This window comes from Oncorhynchus kisutch, linkage group LG12 (assembly GCF_002021735.2).
Source record: "Oncorhynchus kisutch isolate 150728-3 linkage group LG12, Okis_V2, whole genome shotgun sequence".
NCBI lineage: Eukaryota > Metazoa > Chordata > Actinopteri > Salmoniformes > Salmonidae > Oncorhynchus > Oncorhynchus kisutch.
This window is the reverse complement of record NC_034185.2, coordinates 16,674,941-16,693,556: the sequence shown is the minus strand read 5'-3', so window position 1 is coordinate 16,693,556 and position 18,616 is coordinate 16,674,941. Positions and strand designations below refer to the sequence as shown.

At 45.3% G+C, this 18,616-nt stretch overlaps 2 protein-coding genes and 1 long non-coding RNA gene across 8 annotated transcripts in view; 2 read left to right on the top strand and 1 right to left on the bottom strand.

The window, feature by feature from the left end:
- Positions 1-10,578, top strand: part of LOC109900605 (AT-rich interactive domain-containing protein 1B) — a 92,250-nt gene extending 81,672 nt beyond the window's left edge. For 4 of the 5 annotated variants that reach the window (XM_031836991.1, XM_031836988.1, XM_031836989.1 and 1 more), the window contains 8 exons: positions 77-209; positions 372-547; positions 4,641-4,797; positions 5,225-5,341; positions 5,490-5,577; positions 6,028-6,823; positions 7,261-7,391; positions 7,646-10,570. In XM_031836991.1, coding sequence (XP_031692851.1) covers positions 77-209; positions 372-547; positions 4,641-4,797; positions 5,225-5,341; positions 5,490-5,577; positions 6,028-6,823; positions 7,261-7,391; positions 7,646-9,337 — 3,290 coding nt within the window. In that variant the 3' untranslated portion in view covers positions 9,338-10,570. Of the gene's footprint in view, positions 1-76; positions 210-371; positions 548-4,640; positions 4,798-5,224; positions 5,342-5,489; positions 5,578-6,027; positions 6,824-7,260; positions 7,392-7,645 lie in introns of all 5 variants that reach the window. The other variant, XM_031836987.1, reaches the window with a different exon arrangement.
- Positions 10,579-14,697: 4,119 nt separating this feature from the next.
- LOC109900230 (uncharacterized) lies at positions 14,698-16,702 on the bottom strand. The gene is made up of 3 exons (XR_002256560.2): positions 16,635-16,702; positions 15,898-16,058; positions 14,698-15,815 (listed from the first exon to the last, which is right to left on the bottom strand). It is a non-coding gene; the product is annotated as an uncharacterized LOC109900230 (long non-coding RNA).
- A 447-nt stretch (positions 16,703-17,149) lies between these two features.
- The window catches only part of LOC109900603 (probable palmitoyltransferase ZDHHC14), a 29,207-nt gene continuing 27,740 nt past the window's right edge, over positions 17,150-18,616 (top strand). Inside the window, exon 1 of one of the 2 annotated variants that reach the window (XM_020496304.2) lies at positions 17,150-18,283. In XM_020496304.2, the coding sequence (XP_020351893.1) occupies positions 18,039-18,283 (245 nt within the window). In that variant the 5' untranslated portion in view covers positions 17,150-18,038. The remainder of the gene's footprint in view (positions 18,284-18,616) is intronic. The other variant, XM_031836985.1, reaches the window with a different exon arrangement.

Below are 18,616 nucleotides of genomic sequence, written 5' to 3'. Positions count from 1 at the left end.
ATAGCACATGTTTATGTTGGTATATGTATATTTTTGACGTTTTAACAATTGTCTACCGTTGCCAATTTCTCTTTAGCCAACTCTGGCTCCCTGCAGGGTCCTCACACCCCCCAGTCTACAGGTAGCAGCTCCATGACTGAGATGTCAGAGGGCATGAAGCTTCCCACTCCTGCCACCACACCACACGCGACCCCCCAGCCAGGTAACAGGTAGGTCCTGGGCTGGGGGCCACTCATAGCCTGATAGTGTGGGGGTGTATACATGTGTCTGTCAGTGTGTGTCTAAATCTGACTGTATACACACACGGATACCCCTCTTTAACCCTTTGTATCATCCTTTCTTGTCCTCCTTACCCCTCCTGTATGTCTCAGGAACAGTGTTGGTGTCCGTGTCCAGGATCCCTTCTCAGAGGTCAGTGACCCTGCCTTCCACAAGCGAGGGCCCATGCCCTCTGGCGCCCCCTACCAGCAGGTTGGCGGTAGTGCAGACCCCTCCATGAGGATGCAGTATGACGCCAACAAGGACCCCTATGAAGGGCCCCGGAAGGGTGAGTGGACCAGACCCTCCTTAAACACATGACATACAGTGCATTCACATAACACAGTACACTCCTATTGGTATTGTCCACATTGCTTGTCTGCATTCTTTTTGGGGGGATATTTGTGTATTAGTATTGTACTGTTAAGACATTTACTGCTGGAGCTAGAAACGGAGGCATTTACTGCTGGAGCTAGAAACGGAGGCATTTACTGCTGGAGCTAGAAACGGAGGCATTTACTGCTGGAGCTAGAAACGGAGGCATTTACTGCTGGAGCTAGAAACGGAGGCATTTACTGCTGGAGCTAGAAACGGGGGCATTTACTGCTGGAGCTAGAAACGGGGGCATTTACTGCGGGAGCTAGAAACGGAGGCATTTACTGCGGGAGCTAGAAACGGAGGCATTTACTGCTGGAGCTAGAAACGGAGGCATTTACTGCTGGAGCTAGAAACGGAGGCATTTACTGCTGGAGCTAGAAACGGAGGCATTTACTGCTGGAGCTAGAAACGGAGGCATTTACTGCTGGAGCTAGAAACGGAGGCATTTACTGCTGGAGCTAGAAACGGAGGCATTTACTGCTGGAGCTAGAAACGGAGGCATTTACTGCTGGAGCTAGAAACGGAGGCATTTACTGCTGGAGCTAGAAACGGAGGCATTTACTGCTGGAGCTAGAAACGGAGGCATTTACTGCTGGAGCTAGAAACGGAGGCATTTACTGCTGGAGCTAGAAACGGAGGCATTTACTGCTGGAGCTAGAAACGGAGGCATTTACTGCTGGAGCTAGAAACGGAGGCATTTACTGCTGGAGCTAGAAACGGAGGCATTTCACTACACCTGCTTTAGCGTCTGCTGTTCTTTGTAATGCGACAAATAAAGTTTGATTTTGATACTAGATGAACAATGTGATTTTAGTAAAAGTGAAGTAATACACCTGTTGTCTGAACTGAATATAGCTGGTACTTCCTCAATTCTCCATGTAGGTTCAAATCAGTTTTCGTCCTTGTTTTTGGTTAGCCCATCAGACCTGACTCTCTCTGTCGTGATTGTTTCCTTAGACTATGTTGCCCCCAAGTGATAAAATCATGTACTACATCCTTGCCTTTTATAACGCCTAACATGAATGCAGATGGAATCAGAATGGCCTGTATTCGCCAATTACATTTACACGTACCAGGAATTTGTCCTGGTGAAATGGTGCTGACAACATGAAGCAGAGAAAAAACAGACAGAATATAGACAAAATTATTTACACTTTATCAACATACAGTGCATTGGAAAGTATTCAGACCCCTTCACTTTTTCTACATTTGTTACGTTAGAGCCTTATTCTAAAATGGATTAAATAGTTTTTTCCCCTCAATCTACACACAATAGCCCATAATGACAAAGCAAAAACGTTTTTTCATAAAAATAAAAAAAAATTACATAAGTATTCAGACCCTTTACTCAGTACTTTGTTGAAGCACCTTTGGCAGCGATTACAGCCTTGCATTTTCTTGGGTTTGACGCTACAAGCTTGGCACACCTGTATTTGGGGAGTTTCTCCTATTCTTCTCTGCAGATCCTCTCAAGCTCTGTCAGGTTGGATGGGGAGCGTCGCTGCACAGCTATTTTCAGGTCTCTCCAGAGATGTTTGATCGGGTTCAAGTCTGGGCTGGGCAACTCAAGGACATTCAGAGACCACTCCTGTGTTTTTGCTGCGTGCTTAAGGTCGTTGTCCTGTTTGAAAGTGAAACTGAGTCTGAGATCCTGAGCGCTCTGGAGTAGATTTTCATCAACAATCTCTCTGTACTTTGCTCTGTTCATCATTCCCTCGATCCTGAATAGTCTCCCAGTCCCTGCCACTGACAAACTTGCCCACAGCGTGATGCTGCCACCACCATGTTTCATCGTAGGGATGGTCTTGGCCAGGTGATGAGCAATGCCTGGTCTCCTCCAGATGTGACGCTTGGCATTCAGGCCAAAGAGTTTAATCTTGGTTTCATCAGACGAGAGAATCTTGTTTCTCATAGTCTGAGAGTCCTTTAGGTGCCTTTTACCAAACTCCAAGCAGGCTGTCATGTGCCTTTTACTGAGGAGTGGCTTCCATCTGGCCACTCTACCATAAAGGCCTGATTAGTTGAGTACTGCAGAGATGGTTGTCCTTCTGGAAGGTTCTCTCCTCTCCACAGAGGAACTCTGGAGCTCTGTCAGAGTGACCATCGGATTCTTCGTCACCTCCCTGACCAATAACCTTCTCCCCAGATTTCTCAGTTTGGACGGGCGACCAGCTCTAGGAAGAGTCTTGGTAGTTCAATACTTCTTCCATTTAAGAATGATGGAGGCCACTGTGTTCTTGGGGACCTTCAATGCTTCAGACATGTTTTGGTACCCTTCCCCAGATCTGTGCCTCGACACAATCTTGTCTGAGCTCTACGGACAATTCCTTTGACCTCATGGCTTGGTTTTTGCATTGACATGCACTGTCAACTGTGGGAGCTTATATAGACAGGTGTGTGCCTTTCCAAATCATGTCCAATCAACTTAATCTACCACAGGAGGACTCCAATCAAGTTGTAGAAACATCTCAAGGATGGTCAATGGAAACAGGATGCACCTGAGCTCAATTTTGAGTCTCATAGCAAAGGGTCTGAATTAGAGGTCGACCGATTTCAAGTTTTCATAACAATCGGAAACCGGTCATTTTGGACACCGATTTTGACGGTTTTTTTTACACCTTTATTTAATCTTTATTTAATCGAGGCAAGTCCGTTAAGAACACATTCTTATTTTCAATGACGGCCAAGGAACGGTGGGTTAACTGCCTCGTTCAGGGGCAGAACTACAGATTTTCACCTTGTCAGCTCGGGGGATCCAATCTTGCAACATTACCGTTAACTAGTCCAACGCAATAACGACCTGCCTCTCTCTCGTTGCACTCCACAAGGAGACTGACTGCCTGTTACACGAATGCAGTAAGCCAAGTTAAGTTGCTAGCTAGTTAAACTTATCTTATAAAAATCAATCAATCATAATCACTAGTTAACTACACATGGTTGATGATATTACTAGATATTATCTAGCGTGTCCTGCATTGCATATAATCTGACTGAGCGTACAAGCATACAAGTCTCTGACTGAGCGGTGGTAGGCAGAAGCAGGCGCTTAAACATTCATTCAAACAGCACTTTCGGGCGTTTTTCCAGCAGCTCTTCGTTGTGCGTCAAGCATTGCGCTGTTTATGACTTCAAGCCTATCAACTCCCGAGATGAGGCTGGTATAACCGAAGTGAAATGGCTGGCTAGTTAGCACGCGCTAATAGCGTTTCAAACGTCACTCGCTCTGAGCCTTGGAGTGGTTGTTCCCCTTGCTCTGCATGGGTAACGCTGCTTCGATGGTGGCAGTTGTCATTGTTCCTGGTTCGAGCCCAGGGAGGAGCGAGGAGAGGGACTGAAGCTATACAGTTACTGGCAATACTAAAGTGCCTATAAGAACATCCAATAGTTAAAGGTTAATGAAATACAAATGGTATAGAGGGAAATAGTCCTATAATTCCTATAACTACAGCCTAAAACTTCTTACCTGGGAATATTGAAGACTCATGTTGCAAGGAACTTAATTAAACGTTAGCTTTCTTACTTAGCACATATTGCACTTTTACTTTCTTCTCCAACACTTTGTTTTTGCATTATTTAAACCAAATTGAACACGTTTCATTATTTGAGGCTAAATTGATGTATTATATTAAGTTAAAATAAGTGTTCATTCAGTATTGTTGTAATTGTCATTATTACAAATACATTTTTTAAAAATGTCCGATTAATCGGTATCGGCTTTTTTGGTCCTGCAATAATCGGTATCGGCATTGAAAAATCATAATCGGTCGACCTCTAGTCTGAATACTTATGTAAATAAGGTATTTCGTTTTTTTTATACATTTGCAAACATTTCTAAAAACCTGTTTTCGCTTCGTCATTATGGGATATTGTGTGTAGATTGAGTAAAAACATTTATTTAATCCATTTTAAAATGAGGCTGTAACGTAACAAAATGTGGTAAAAGTGAAGGGGTCTGAATACTTTCCGACTCCACTGTATATACAATATCTATTCTCTCTCCACAGGGCCAGGGGGCAGTGAGCCCTATAGACCAGGTCAGATGCCCAGCGGTGCCATGCAGGACATGTACCCCCGTGGTCCTCACTCAGTAGCCATGCCAGGGATGGGTATGGGCCCTGGCCCGCGGTCACAGTACCCCTACGGGCCTGGCTACGACAGGAGGTGGGCATTTTAATAATTAACATTCTATAGTAGATACATTTACTGAGTGCCAGCAGCATACCACTCTGCATCCCACTGCTGGCTTGCCTCGGAAGCTAAGCAGGTTTGGTCCTGGTTGGTCCCATGGATGGGAGACAGTAGGAGGCGCTCTTTCCTCTGGTCAAAAAAATATCCCAATTCTCCAAGGCAGTGATTGGGGAAATTAGGTGTGGGGAAAAGAGGTGTTTCATGCTTAAACAACTGGAATAGAGGTGCTACCTTCTGATCCATCATTTCATTATTGAGGCAGGGCACTCTTATAAAAAATATTTTTGATTCATTGTAAATCCCAAGTCAAAAACATTTGATGTTTCAATCTGAGACTTTCATCAGACAGTAATATTAATGCCACGAATGAGCTGCTCATAATTGTCGTCCTACCCACCAGACCAGACCATGTGATGGGTTCGGAGGGGGGTGTGCCTCCCCCTGGGGGCCAGAACAACATGGTACCTTCCAGCGGTGACCCAAGCATGTACTCTGCCAACCGATATCCCCATCAGCGGTAAGACGTGTCATGCTCTGTGAATGATGCATAAAAACCGTTGGCTTTACATGTAGTGACTCATTAAATGAGCTTATTATTTATAAAGCTACCTATATATGCATAGTTTATTTGTGTTCTGACTGAGGGTGTAACTCTTTCTTTGTAGGCCACATGGACATGAAAGTTATGGGCAGCAGTACCCTCACGGCCCCATGCCCTATGGCTCTCACCAGTCTGGGATGTACCCACAACAGGTCAGACCCAGCCTCAAGCCTCCTGCCCCTAGAGGGCACTGTGCTTCATCTACTGAAACTTGAACAGATGGAAAACAGGCTAACTTGGCCATTTCAATGCAAAGTAAAGTCTAAACTGGGTTTGCGATAGCGGTCTACCAGTAAGTAATCATCATTGGCTTCTACTCCACCTTGTCCAACTCCAACACCATGGCTTGTTGCTAGTTGGAGAGAGAGCGCGAGAGTTGGAGAGAGAGCGCGAGAGTTGGAGAGAGAGCGCGAGAGTTGGAAAGAGAGCGCGAGAGTTGGAGAGAGAGCGCGAGAGTTGGAGAGAGAGCGCGAGAGTTGGAGAGAGAGCGCGAGAGTTGGAGAGAGAGCGCGAGAGTTGGAGAGAGAGCGCGAGAGACATCAATAAAAGGTCATCATTGTAACTGCAGTATCTAACGTATAAAGTTCTGTGTTCCCTCTCAGGGCTATAAGAGGCCGGTGGGACAAGAGGGGATGTACGGTCCCCCTGCTAAGCGCCATGAGGGTGAAGCCTACGACATGCAGCAGTACGGAGGGCAGCAGCCAGACATGCACCGCCAGTATGGAGGGGGCTACATGGGGCCGGAGCACAGGCCCATGCAGGGCCAGTACCCTTACCCCTACAGCCGAGACCGCATGGGAGCCATCCAGGGGCCCCAACAACATGGCATGATGAGCGGAGGTCCTCCCTTCCCCTCCGGAGCCTCTCCAGAGGGCCCCCAGGCCAACATGTGGCACCCCAGGACAGACATGGGCTACCCCGGGCCCTACCCTGGCCGACAGGGCCAGGGGCCACCTTACCCTGTTATGGGCCGGGGTCCGGGGGATGACCCAGAGGGAAGGGCCCTCCAGGACGGCCAATGGACGTCCGGACACCCGGGCCAACGCCAGTCCCCATACCCATGCCCCTCTTCCTCCTCCATGCCCCCCATGGCTTCCCGACAGCCCCCCTCCTCCTACCAGTCTAACCCTGCCATGGCCAACCACATCGCTAGAGCCCCCAGCCCCTTCGCCCGGCCCATGGGGGGACCCGGACCCCTTTCCCCCAACAACGGGGGCCACTACATGGCCTCTCTGAAGAAGGCAGGGATGCCTGGGTCCATGCCAGGCTCACACAGTGGGGGGATGTCAGGGCAGGGCATTCTACCTCTCCACAGAGATATCAGCTTCCCCATGGGGTCTGTGGAGGCCACCCTGCCCAAACTCAAGGTCCGACGCAGACTTACTTCCAAGGAGACCGGTATGAGAATTAGCCTGTTATTATAGAGCCGTCTATCCCAACCCTGGTCCTCCAGTGTCCCCAACAGTACACAGGTTTATTGTAGCCCTTGACAAACACGTCATTCAACTCGAGGGCTTGATGATTAGTTAACACGTTGAATCAGGTGTGCTGGTCCAGGTTTACAGTAAAAATGTGTATTGTTGGGGGTACTGGAAGACCAGGGTTGGGAAACTGTTATAGAGCATTAGCCAGGTAATTCATAATGGATGCATCTGAAATGGCCGCCATTGTATATAAGAATTAGTTTTTGACTGACTTGCCTAGTTAAATAAGGGTGACATTTAAAAATGTATGGGCCCTGGTCAAAAGTTGTGCACGGGATAGGGAATAGGGTGCCATTTTGATGCGACCCTCTTCTCTCCTCCGACCTTGGAACTGTAACCTCTTACCCTCAGGAACCCCAGAGGCGTGGCGTGTGATGATGTCTCTGAAGTCAGGTCTGCTGGCTGAGAGCACATGGGCGCTGGACACCATCAACATCCTGCTGTATGACGACACCACTGTGTCCTCCTTCACCCTGTCACAGGTGATGGTGCTACACAAACCATATCCATACAATGTCCAATGATATCCAGTATCCATGAGAATGATATAAACTTCCAATATCTATAGTATACCATACTAAACCATGTCAAATGCATGGCTTCATTCTCAGTGGTGTGGTTATTGGACCATGACTGGATTCAAGGACAAATACCCCTAACCAAACCGTTCTCTAATAGTCTTTCACACAATCATTTCAGAGAGCCACCTAACCTCTGATATGCTATGTTTCCCCAGCTGCCTGGCTTCCTGGAGCTGATAGTGGAGTACTTCCGCCGGAGTCTGATCTCCATCTTTGGGATCCTGGATGAGTACGAGGTGGGCACCGAGGGCCAGAAGATGCTGCTCGGACCAATCACAGACCAGGAAGAGGGGCTTACCGTTGCAGAGCTTGACAGCCAGTTAGACAAAGAGCAGAGGGACAGCGGGCCAGAGAAGACCACAGCCAACAGCAACACAGAGGAGGCGGTCCCAGAGGAGAAGGAAGAGCCTGTGGAGGTGACTTTGAAAGAGAAGGTAGAGGGGGAGGAAAAGGAGGGGGCCGCCACCGAGCAGTCCCAGCCCCCAGAGCCCAGGCCCAAACAGGCCAGTAAGTACGACAAGCTGCCTGTGAAGGTGGAGGAGGACCAGGTGGAGGATGACCAGGAGCTCAGTCTGTCCAGGGGGTTCACCTCTGGCCTGCTGCACTGGAAGGCTGGAGGAGGGGACTCCACTGCCCACATCCAGACACACTTTGAGATACGTGGCGAGGAGACCAACAGTAAGCCTACAGAGAGGAAAGAGAGGGAGGATAAGACAGAAACGACAGAGGAGAGGAAGGCTGTTGTAGAGAAGAGCATGACTGAGACAGCCACTATGGACGATATGCTGAGTGCCTGGCCAGGCTCTCAGTCAGAGAGGAACGGTCTTCCCGGGAAGCAGACCCAGAGCCCTATCTTCACCCTGCTGGAGGACGAGCCTCGCTGCTGGGACGAGGCACCCCTCTCCACGGCCGAACCCTGGCAGGACGCCGTGGCCCGCCGCTGCGTTTGCATCTCCAACATTGTCCGCGGCCTCTCCTTCATCCCGGGGAATGACAACGACATGTCCTGCCACCCTGGCCTGGTGCTGATCCTGGGGCGGCTGGTCCTGCTGCACCACCTGCACCCCCAGAGGAGGAGGATGCCTCCCAGCTACCAGAGAGAGGAGGAGCAGGGCCGGGCCTGCAGTAAAGACCAGTGGTGGTGGGACTGTTTGTCAGCCCTCAGGGAGAACACTTTGGTCACCCTGGCTAACATCTCAGGTCAACTAGACCTGTCCCTCTACCCAGAGAGCATCTGTCTGCCCATCCTGGACGGGCTGCTCCACTGGATGGTGTGTCCCTCTGCCGAGGCCCAGGACCCCTTCACCACGGCGAGCTGCTCCTCCTCCCTCACCCCCCAGAGACTGGTGCTGGAGTGCCTGTGCAAGCTGAGCATCCAGGACAACAACGTGGACCTCCTGCTGGCCACGCCGCCTTTCAGCCGCCAGGAGAAGCTCTACGCCACCCTGGTGCACCACGTGGGTGAGCGGAAGTCCCAGGTGTGCCGGGAGATGGCAGTGGCTGTGCTCTCTAACCTGGCGCAGGGGGACCCGACCGCGGCGCGCGCCATCGCACTGCAGAAGGGCAGCGTGGGGATACTCATCGGCTTCCTGGAGGACTGCGTGGCCATGTGCCAGCACCAGCAGGGACCCCACAGCCTGTTACACCCAGCAGCACACCCCCAACCCCCCAGCGTTAACATGATGTGCAGGGCCGCCAAGGCTCTGCTGGCCATGGCCAAGGAGCACCGGACAGAGTTGGTTCTCTACGAGAGCAGGCTACTGGATATCTCCCTGTCCTCTGTGCTGAGCTCAGCCGTGGCGGCCATCATGTGTGAAGTACTGTTTAAGATTGGACGCTCTTCGTGACAGCCACAGGCAAAGAAACAGAGGGGGGGGTTGGTATGACTACCAGGCTACAGTGAACACAAACACATCGGTGTGGGTGGTATTATATTTTTATTTAAATAAGACACTTCTTTCTTCTTTTTACAAATAAATATATATATAGCTCCTCTGCCTAAATCACAACCTTTATTTGGAATGTTTTAATAATTTTAATAAAATATTTAATACTTGGTATTTAAAAAAAAAAAAAAAAAGAAAGTATTTTTATTTGTCGCTTTGTTTTTGTTTTAACCAAAGTTGGCACCCAATGGAAGGTAACGGGGGTCTCATGCTTACATTTTATTAGTATGTGGCTGTTTGTCTGTATGGGATCTTTTTGTTGGTGTTTTTTTGCAGGGGGAAGCAGACTTATTTAAATTGTGAATCATGTTGTAGATAGACCTCTTTATCGTGTATTAAGGTAAAGAAAAAAACCACTGACTTTACTCTGAATATATAACAGTACATCATATATCCTGTTCTGGGGGGGGTGCCCTATTGTGCAATAGGATTTAGTAGGCTTGTTGGAGGGGGGGGGTTAACAAATGTGAATGACTTTCGACCACAGGCAACTGACCACAAGTATTGCATCATAATATTATTACCATACCAGTATAACAGGGACGAAACAAGACACCCTGTTCAACTGACTTACTGGTAACCATAGCAACACAGTACTTCCATCAGTCCTTATCTCCTTTTCTATCTATAAGCCCATTTGTATATAGAAGATGTACATTGACAGCCCTATTTGGTATCTTCGCCAAGAGATGTGGTATAGATAAGTGATGGTAGTTGATAATTATAATGACCTTTAGAATTATTATTACTACTACAGTATTTGAATACTGGATATTTAGTTACTCACTTCAAATGAGGTTAGTCATTTTATGTATTTAAAAAAAATTCTAATTCTATTCTGACTGGGACAGGTCTAAGGACATATAGGGATGAGACCGCTCTAGTTTTGGTTCTGAAAAGAGAAGCTTATTTAGATTGTACAGACAGCTAGCAGACCATGATGGGCAGAACTGTATTCCAGAATAACAATGTTGTATAACATGCCTGATTGACAGTTAAGTGTTGTTGTTTTTTACTCTACATATAGGGTAATTCTCCCCCTTTCATTTGATCAACTTTACATTGTTTATTCAGTATAAAATCTTTATTCTATGTTCCACATGTTAAGAATAAACGTACATGGATTTTGGTTGAGCACTGAAGGTGTTTTTGATTCTTCTGTCCAGACATTGTGAACAGGAGGCCCGCGGCAGAATATGGCCAAAGTGTTTTCGTATACCTGTGGTTGTATGCCTGTGGGCGTATGCCTGTGGTCGTATGCCTGTGGTCGTATGCCTGTGGTCGTATGCCTGTGGTCGTATGCCTGTGGGCGTATGCCTGTGGGCGTATGCCTTGTATGCCTGTGGTTGTATGCCTGTGGTTGTATGCCTTGTATGCCTGTGGTTGTATGCCTTGTATGCCTGTGGTTGTATGCCTTGTATGCCTGTGGTTGTATGCCTTGTATGCCTGTGGTTGTATGCCTTGTATGCCTGTGGTTGTATGCACGCGTGACTGAAAGTCGCTTTGCGTTTGCTTACATGGCATGTTATATTTCATAACTGCAACCAATCAGACTGAAGATGAGTACCGTAGTAGTTTGGCACAGAGAAGGAATTCTATGCATGACAGAAATGCCACAGCTGTGGCATCAACGTTTGCATGACATGCTCTTTCAACTTGATTATGTGGGCTAAATGTGTAGGAAAACATCAGGGGCAGCTGTCACAAGCTTTTTACACATTCCTTGTTATATGGCTAGCCGGGCCCAGTTTAAGATAGTTCAGGTCTGTTCTCATTTTTATACTCGTTATATGGCTAGCCGGGCCCAGTTTAAGATAGTTCAGGTCTGTTCTCATTTTTATACTCGTTATATGGCTAGCTGGGCCCAGTTTAAGATAGTTCAGGTCTGTTCTCATTTTTATACTCGTATTTTATGGGAATAGCTGACGGTAAACACTTAGGTGTTACATTGAATGATGGTTGAATCTGTAAGAGAAACCAGGCACCTCACATTCAGCTGCACAACTTTCACGGTCTTCAGAATTGCAAACACATTTAGCTTTTTACTCTTTCGCAGAACAAATATTGTGAAATACATTTTGATTGACAAAGAAATCCGATCATATACAGATTTAAGACAATCCATCTTGTGGACTTCATGACAAAGCACAGTGAGTAGATTCAAGATCTGTTCAAGCACTACACAAATGAGAAAGCAGTCGCTGCCGAGGACTACTGTACTAGCCTTAGTGCCGGTCTTATGTAAACTACGTGATACTCGTCATAGCAACAATATGGCTTGACAACGAGCACAAACAGATTGGTGTTTAGGCTAACTGTACAGTACAAGACACTCCAGGGCTCCTGTGGTTTTACATAGTAAACCTCTGATCAGAAATTAAGATTATCCAAGGGACTTTAAATTAACCGTGATGCCTCAGTCCAACAGTAATTCCTCCTTCAGGCAAGGGGTGCTCTCTTCATAGGCTTCAGATGAGCATCAGTGAAGAGTGGCTGGACCATGCATTGTGGACGCCAAGTTCATTTCCTTCTCAGCACAGTGACCAACTGACTGCCCATCCCACAGTAATGGTTAAGTCCCGCAGTGACTTATTAATGCTGCTCTCAGCCAGGGTGAGAATATAGTCTCGACCTTCAGTCCTCTTTAGACTCGAAGATGGTGTCCCATTCCTCTTGAGTTGGCTGATCCTTCTGGGTTTTTTTAATAGCCGGGGAAACGGACTGCATCGTCTGCCTGATCTGTTAGCTGCAAAGATGGACAAATATGTTCTACATTTGCTGAGTGTTGGGTAATAGGGATGATGCTGGTCTGTTTTCTGACGGCATGATAAGGGCTAGACAATGAGATGGGTTGAGTTCATTAATACGTACACTATGGACCCCATGGCTTTCCAGACTGCGATGCTGAGCAGGTCCACTCCACACCAGGTGTAGAGCGAGCCCCAGCCCAGGGCCCGGAGAGCCAGGAACGCCCCTGTCTCCGGTACTGCAGTGGTGGCCATCGTTCCCTTGAACACACACACTTGAGGTGACATTGAGGTACACGAGTTGCTCGTGGTCCCCAATTTATAGGCTAAACTCACTCCCTAGCAAAATCAGTTTTCACCTTGTGCAGTGGTGCTATAGCCAGTGCTGTCCATGGTTCCCTGGATAACATGCTGGATGTGACATTGACGTACTTCACACGTGGGCCCAAACTGAGTCAACCCAGTGGTGCTATAGCCAGTGCTGTCCATGGTTCCCTGGATAACATGCTGGATGTGACATTGAGGTACTTCACACGTGGGCCCAAACTGAGTCAACCCAGTGGTGCTATAGCCAGTGCTGTCCATGGTTCCCTGGATAACATGCTGGATGTGACGTACTTCACACGTGGGCCCAAACTGAGTCAACCCAGTGAGCAGAAAACATTTAGAGGTGGAATCTGTGGATTGATTCCAGTTTGCAGGGTGTCTAACAAATTCTAAACCTGCCCTGGCGGGGCTTTACGCTGACCTTTAAAAAAAAATTAAAAAAATGTTTTACAAGGAGCATGTGTGTGACTAAGTTGAAACATGTAGGTACACACAAAGAAATTTAGGAGCACAATGAAAAATATTTGAGGTAATAAAGCTGGTTCTCCCAAATTAAAATTCCAGGTCGTACAGCAAAATATTTAGGCGCATATGCGAATAAAATGGTTGCACTGTAGAGCCCTGCCTGCCCTGTAGAGCCCTGCTGCCTTGGAGGAGCTGCATTTCAAGGTAGCGTCTAAAAGGGGGCCCCATTTCCTATATAGTGCCTTACTTTTGACCAGGGTTCTGGTGCACTGTAAGGAAAAGTGTGCCATTATGGATGCAGCCTAAGACTGAACAAGCTGTCTAGAAAACAGATGTAATAGTAAACAATATCAACTCTCAATGTATTTATTGTCCATGTGTTTAAGTGGCCTGCTCATTTGATTAGCTATAATTAGAGTTTGGCGAGACTTAGCAGCTCTTCCTGGAAGCGTAAAAATCTGCGAGGAAGCGATGTGGTTTGGTGTAGGCTAGTCAGTGTGCATCAACATAAAAAAGAATGCCAACTGCCTATTATAATGCTGTCTACTCTTATGTATGATTCTTTATGAGTTTCTCTCTTTTCAGTGTGAGCTTTCTTAGAAAAAATGTGAGCATACTAAACATTATTTCTGGTTAACCAATGAGTTACCACAAAGAAACAGCCATAAGTCATAACAGTTCTACTGCCAGATTCATGTGTGAGATACCAGAGACAGCCCTGGTTCCATTATAAACTAGCCTTGGTATCAGCTCTTTACAGTGCCTCAAGTCAGTAACTGCCTAGTAATCTCGTCTGGTCATGGGCTGTCTACAGGCCATATCCTCTGTGAGTGAAGCTTCTCAGCCACTGTGACCTCACAACCACGTTCCTCTCATAACACGCTAAATCTAATTTGACCACTTTACAAGGCATATTTGGCTGAGATGGAAGTTTACAAAGATGGCCCTCATCTTAAAATAGAATGAAAAAACAAAGGCACCACTGTGCTGCTCTGCCAAGTATATCTTCAAAAGTGATATAAGCTCAGGATCTGTGACTGTCCCGAATGGCACCCTATCCCATAAATAATGTGCTACTTTTGGCCAGAGCCCTATGGGACGTGGTCAGAAGTAGAGTGCTAGATTTTGCCCTGCGAACCCCAAAAAGGGAGTGGTTCAAAGGTTACGACCCAGTGCACGCACATGCACACGTGAACACGCACACAATCGCTGCACAAACATAACCATCATTACATTCATAAACAGTAGGGGGCGCAACTTTGTTTTTAGAAGTGTGGGGGGGGGCATAACCTGGCAAGAGTTTTTGGGCAACAAAAGCTAATTTCCTGCATTTCAAAAAAAATGGATATGACCCTTTTGTGGTCACTTATTGTAAATAAGAATCTAAACACTTCTACATGAATGTGACTCTAAAATGACATAATACATTATTTACCATTAATTTCTATTGGGCACAAAATAATCTGAAACCCAACCAAAACAAACAGCAAATGCATCCAACAAATGTGTAGAGTCACAAGCTTGATGTAGTCATTTTGTGCTATGAATATGATAAATACTTAACCTTTTACTAATTTAATACACATAAAATGAATTTGTCCCAATACTTTTGCACCCTTAAAATGGTACTATGTACAAAAAGTGCTGTAATTTCTAAATGGTTCACCCGATATGGATGAATACCCTCAAATGAAAGCTGACAGTCTGCACTTTAACCTCAGTCATTGTTTGATTTCAAATCCAAACTTTGAGTATAGAGCCAAAATAAGAAAAAATGCTTCACTGTCCCAATAATTTCAGAGGGCACTGTAATTCATATCATGGGCCTAACAGTATTGTAGAGCTCTTTTAACTTTCACATAATATACCTGTTCTGTCCCTAGGGGTCCACCGCCCTGCAGCGCCCCAACCCAACACACCCCACTCAGCTTTAGGATCTTAGTGAAACATTCATTATTGGTTTCAGGTGTTAGGCCAAGTCCAGAGTGACAACCAAGGGCCAGGCAGACCACCATGGCCAGGACTGAGCAGCCCAGCAGCTAGGGATCGCCTAAATAGGCATCTCCATTGACGTGGGCATGTTTTCAATACAGACTCCTTTTGTTGTACAGTATTCCATATAAGGCAGACCTTATGAAAGTTGCACAATATACTTTTAATCTTCTGCCATCCATTGTGATATTGTGGGAGGAGAACCAACCTTCCAATTAATGGCAATGGATTTCTTAGTTTCTGTAAATTCTACATTACACAGTTTCTTCTGTTAAGTCTCCAGTATCAACATTTCCAAGCAAACAAAAACATGGAGAAAGGAGAGTATGTAGACATGCTGACATAAAATACTCTTTGACAGAATTCAGTCAACCTTCACAAGACCACAACATATGCAAATATGTTCCCTTTTGTGTTTTACACCTCCAGCAGAGGAATTACATTTCTGACTGCATGATATTCAGTTTCACTAGCATATAGTACATTCTGTGGAAGGTCTTAAACTGCAGAAATGTATGTCTGCGATTATATGAACATGACTGGGCATTCAAACACATGTATCCATTCATCATCAAGTGTCTCCCAGGTCTTTCTCACATTTGTTATACATGTTTTGTGTCATCGGGAAAAGCCTCTATCAACCCTTGATACAGTTTGAAATCTACTTTATAGAGGTTTGTCAGACTGCCTTAAAATAGTTTCAATCTTTGAAGCTTCTGTCTTGTCCAGTGTTTGTTGCAAAGAGAGAATAAAGTGTTGCAGCTGCAAAAGTTCACCTCAGTGCTGTCACGCACTAGTCTTCCCTGGTTGACTGACCCTGCTGAGACCCCTGTCACCATCTGATCCTGCTAAGATGAGACATGACAAATAATTACCTTGGTGTACATTTATACATTATATTATCCAAGAATAGAATCAAAGGTACAATACCTGAAATGACCATTATTCCCAGACTGTAGCCTAGCCATCAACTCAAGATGTGACTTTGTATCCCTTCACTCGTTATAATATACTACAAAATTCACCGGAGCTCTGTAGACTGTACTTCCATGGCTGTCTGACCCTGCTGGGACACCTGCCACCATCTGATCCTGCTAAGACATGATGAGGGTAGTGTTGTGTACGGACTGTGCATGACAATGAAGGCTGTAGAGCAATTTAAACCATGCACGAAAATATATGCACTCATTACTGTAAATTGCTATGGATAAGAGCATCTACTGAAAAGGAATGAACAGACCATTTCAGTTGTCACATAGAAATAAAGTTGCATTTGCAAAGAAACTGGAAAACATATCAAGCAAGTTTTTTTATATTCCATAAGTATTATCAAATGAAATGTTTTATACAGACTCAAGTTACAAATGCTGATAAACACCCAAATACATGTTTTTATTTTAAATCACAAAAGTAGTGCATTGGAATTTTACTGGTCCTGTATTAGCGGACCGAGATACGTCTGCAAGCGCGAGCAATTTGTTTTTCTTCATAATATAAAATTGCCATACATCCAGGGAGGCTATGCAAAAAATGCTATACATTTTAGACAACGTTAGTAGTCAGATTATGTGGACCAGTATAATATCACTCCGTCATCGGTCAGGGCTAACAGGCATCTAAAGTTAAATTACCTAGATGTAATGCTAGCCTACATCAATCATTGCTACCTTGCAAACGTTGAGCCAAATCCTGCAATCATCCCGGCAGAGGCGACAGTCGTCAGGAAAGCTGCACCTGAAAAGGGATAATGGGACGTTGTTTATGGGTCACAATAATTTGTCGTATAAGTAAACAATTAGCTAGCTATAGTAGTTACTACATTTATAATACAAAAACGGCTATTATATTCACAAACAGTACACCGATCGATAAATAAATAAGCAGTCGCTTGCCTTTCATCTGTAGTTTGTTATCGTTTTCTGTCACAATTGCAGTGACATTCAAAGTCGTGTTTATTTTCAAAGTGGTCATTTTATTTGTCCAACACTTAAATAATTACGGTGGAAACATGCTCAGCTAAGAACCTTTAATTCGCTCTAAACTACTCTATCTACATACACATTTTTGGAGCCACGAAAATCCATTGTAGCATACTTATTCATTACTATGCATTTGAACATTAGGGTGTATATTTCAATTTGAGACTAGTATACTCCATCTGAAATACAAATACCGATACTACAATTCCCATGGCACTACTAACGTGTGCGCGCATGTGTTTGTTGTTGGGGCTGCTGTACATTGTAGGCAGCCGCAACACAGGCAACGGGTGGCGAGCTGTTGTTGCAGTGATACAAATGTCTCTGCTTTCAAAACCATGAAGGCATGAACATAAGATTACGCGTCTCCACAACAACACTATAAAATCATTATTTTACCGAATCGAGAGAACTGTGAGAATGTGAGGTGTATCAAGTATAGGCTATTGCAACCAACCAACGAAGACTGCGGACACGACGTTATTGTACTGGCGGCTTGCAACGAGAGCCGTGCACCTCTAGAAATCCATTCCGCGCTATTCTGCAGTAAAATGCCCGTCTTTTATTTTGCGTATATCCTCGTTGGAGAATTGCATTTTTATACACTGAGTGGCTAAACGATTGGCTGTATCTTCTCTGCACTTAAATGTGAAAAGCATTATTCTCTTTTAAGGACACTCGAAGGACGTCTTTATGACTGGGTTTCTTCTCGGGTCCTCCACATTTTTTGATTGCATTGTGTTTACATAAGTCTGGCCAGTAACGCCTCGCTAGTGGCTACAGTTACAGTTTTCAAAAACACAATGGAAGTGTTATTCAAACAATTGAGGCTATGTTTATTTTCACACTGACAAAGTGGTATAGCTGATCAAATTCTGGAGGATGCACGTCCAGAAAATGAAACTGATTTTAAAAAGTATTTAAGAATGTTTGTTTTGTACTGCAATGTATTGTACAGAAATTGACATTTTCTGACAGCATTACATCATCACTGTGCCAAAGGATCAGGAACAAGCACGGAGCACGTCTTTATCCCATTTATCAGCTGCCCCTGAATTCTTTGTATTGTTTTGCAAGGTGCACTATTTACAGATGCATCTCGGACTTGATGAGCCGGTGCGAGAATGTCAGTATAATCCGATCTGCACGCGCAACTCATCGTCTATGGAGACCTCGGGGCACAAAAAGAAGAGGACTCCCCGCAGGAAGTGGCAGATCTTCCCTGGCCGAAATAGATTCTACTGTAATGGAAGGGTCATGATGGCGAGACAGACCGGGGTCTTCTACCTAACCCTGATCCTCATCATGGTCACCAGCGGGCTTTTCTTCGCATTCGAGTAAGTGCAAATTACACTACGGTAGCTCATGCAAGATCTCATCATTTACAGGTGTGAACAGTCGTTTTTAAAAGAGTGCCAAAGTTTCTAAGTGTGCCACACTTAAAGGAAATTTAACCCCAAAACTATCTTTTGCTATTTGTTTCATTAGTTCATTGGTGATATAGTCTCAAAATGTTTTTCATGTCAGCAATCAAGTTTTCAAGATATATACCTTCAACATTTATTTTTTTAATAAAGCAGGTATAATGGCTCTATTTCTCTATTTTGAGAGTTGTATATCTTGAAAACTAATGACACATATGCCAAAATAAAATGCACACACTTTGCTTT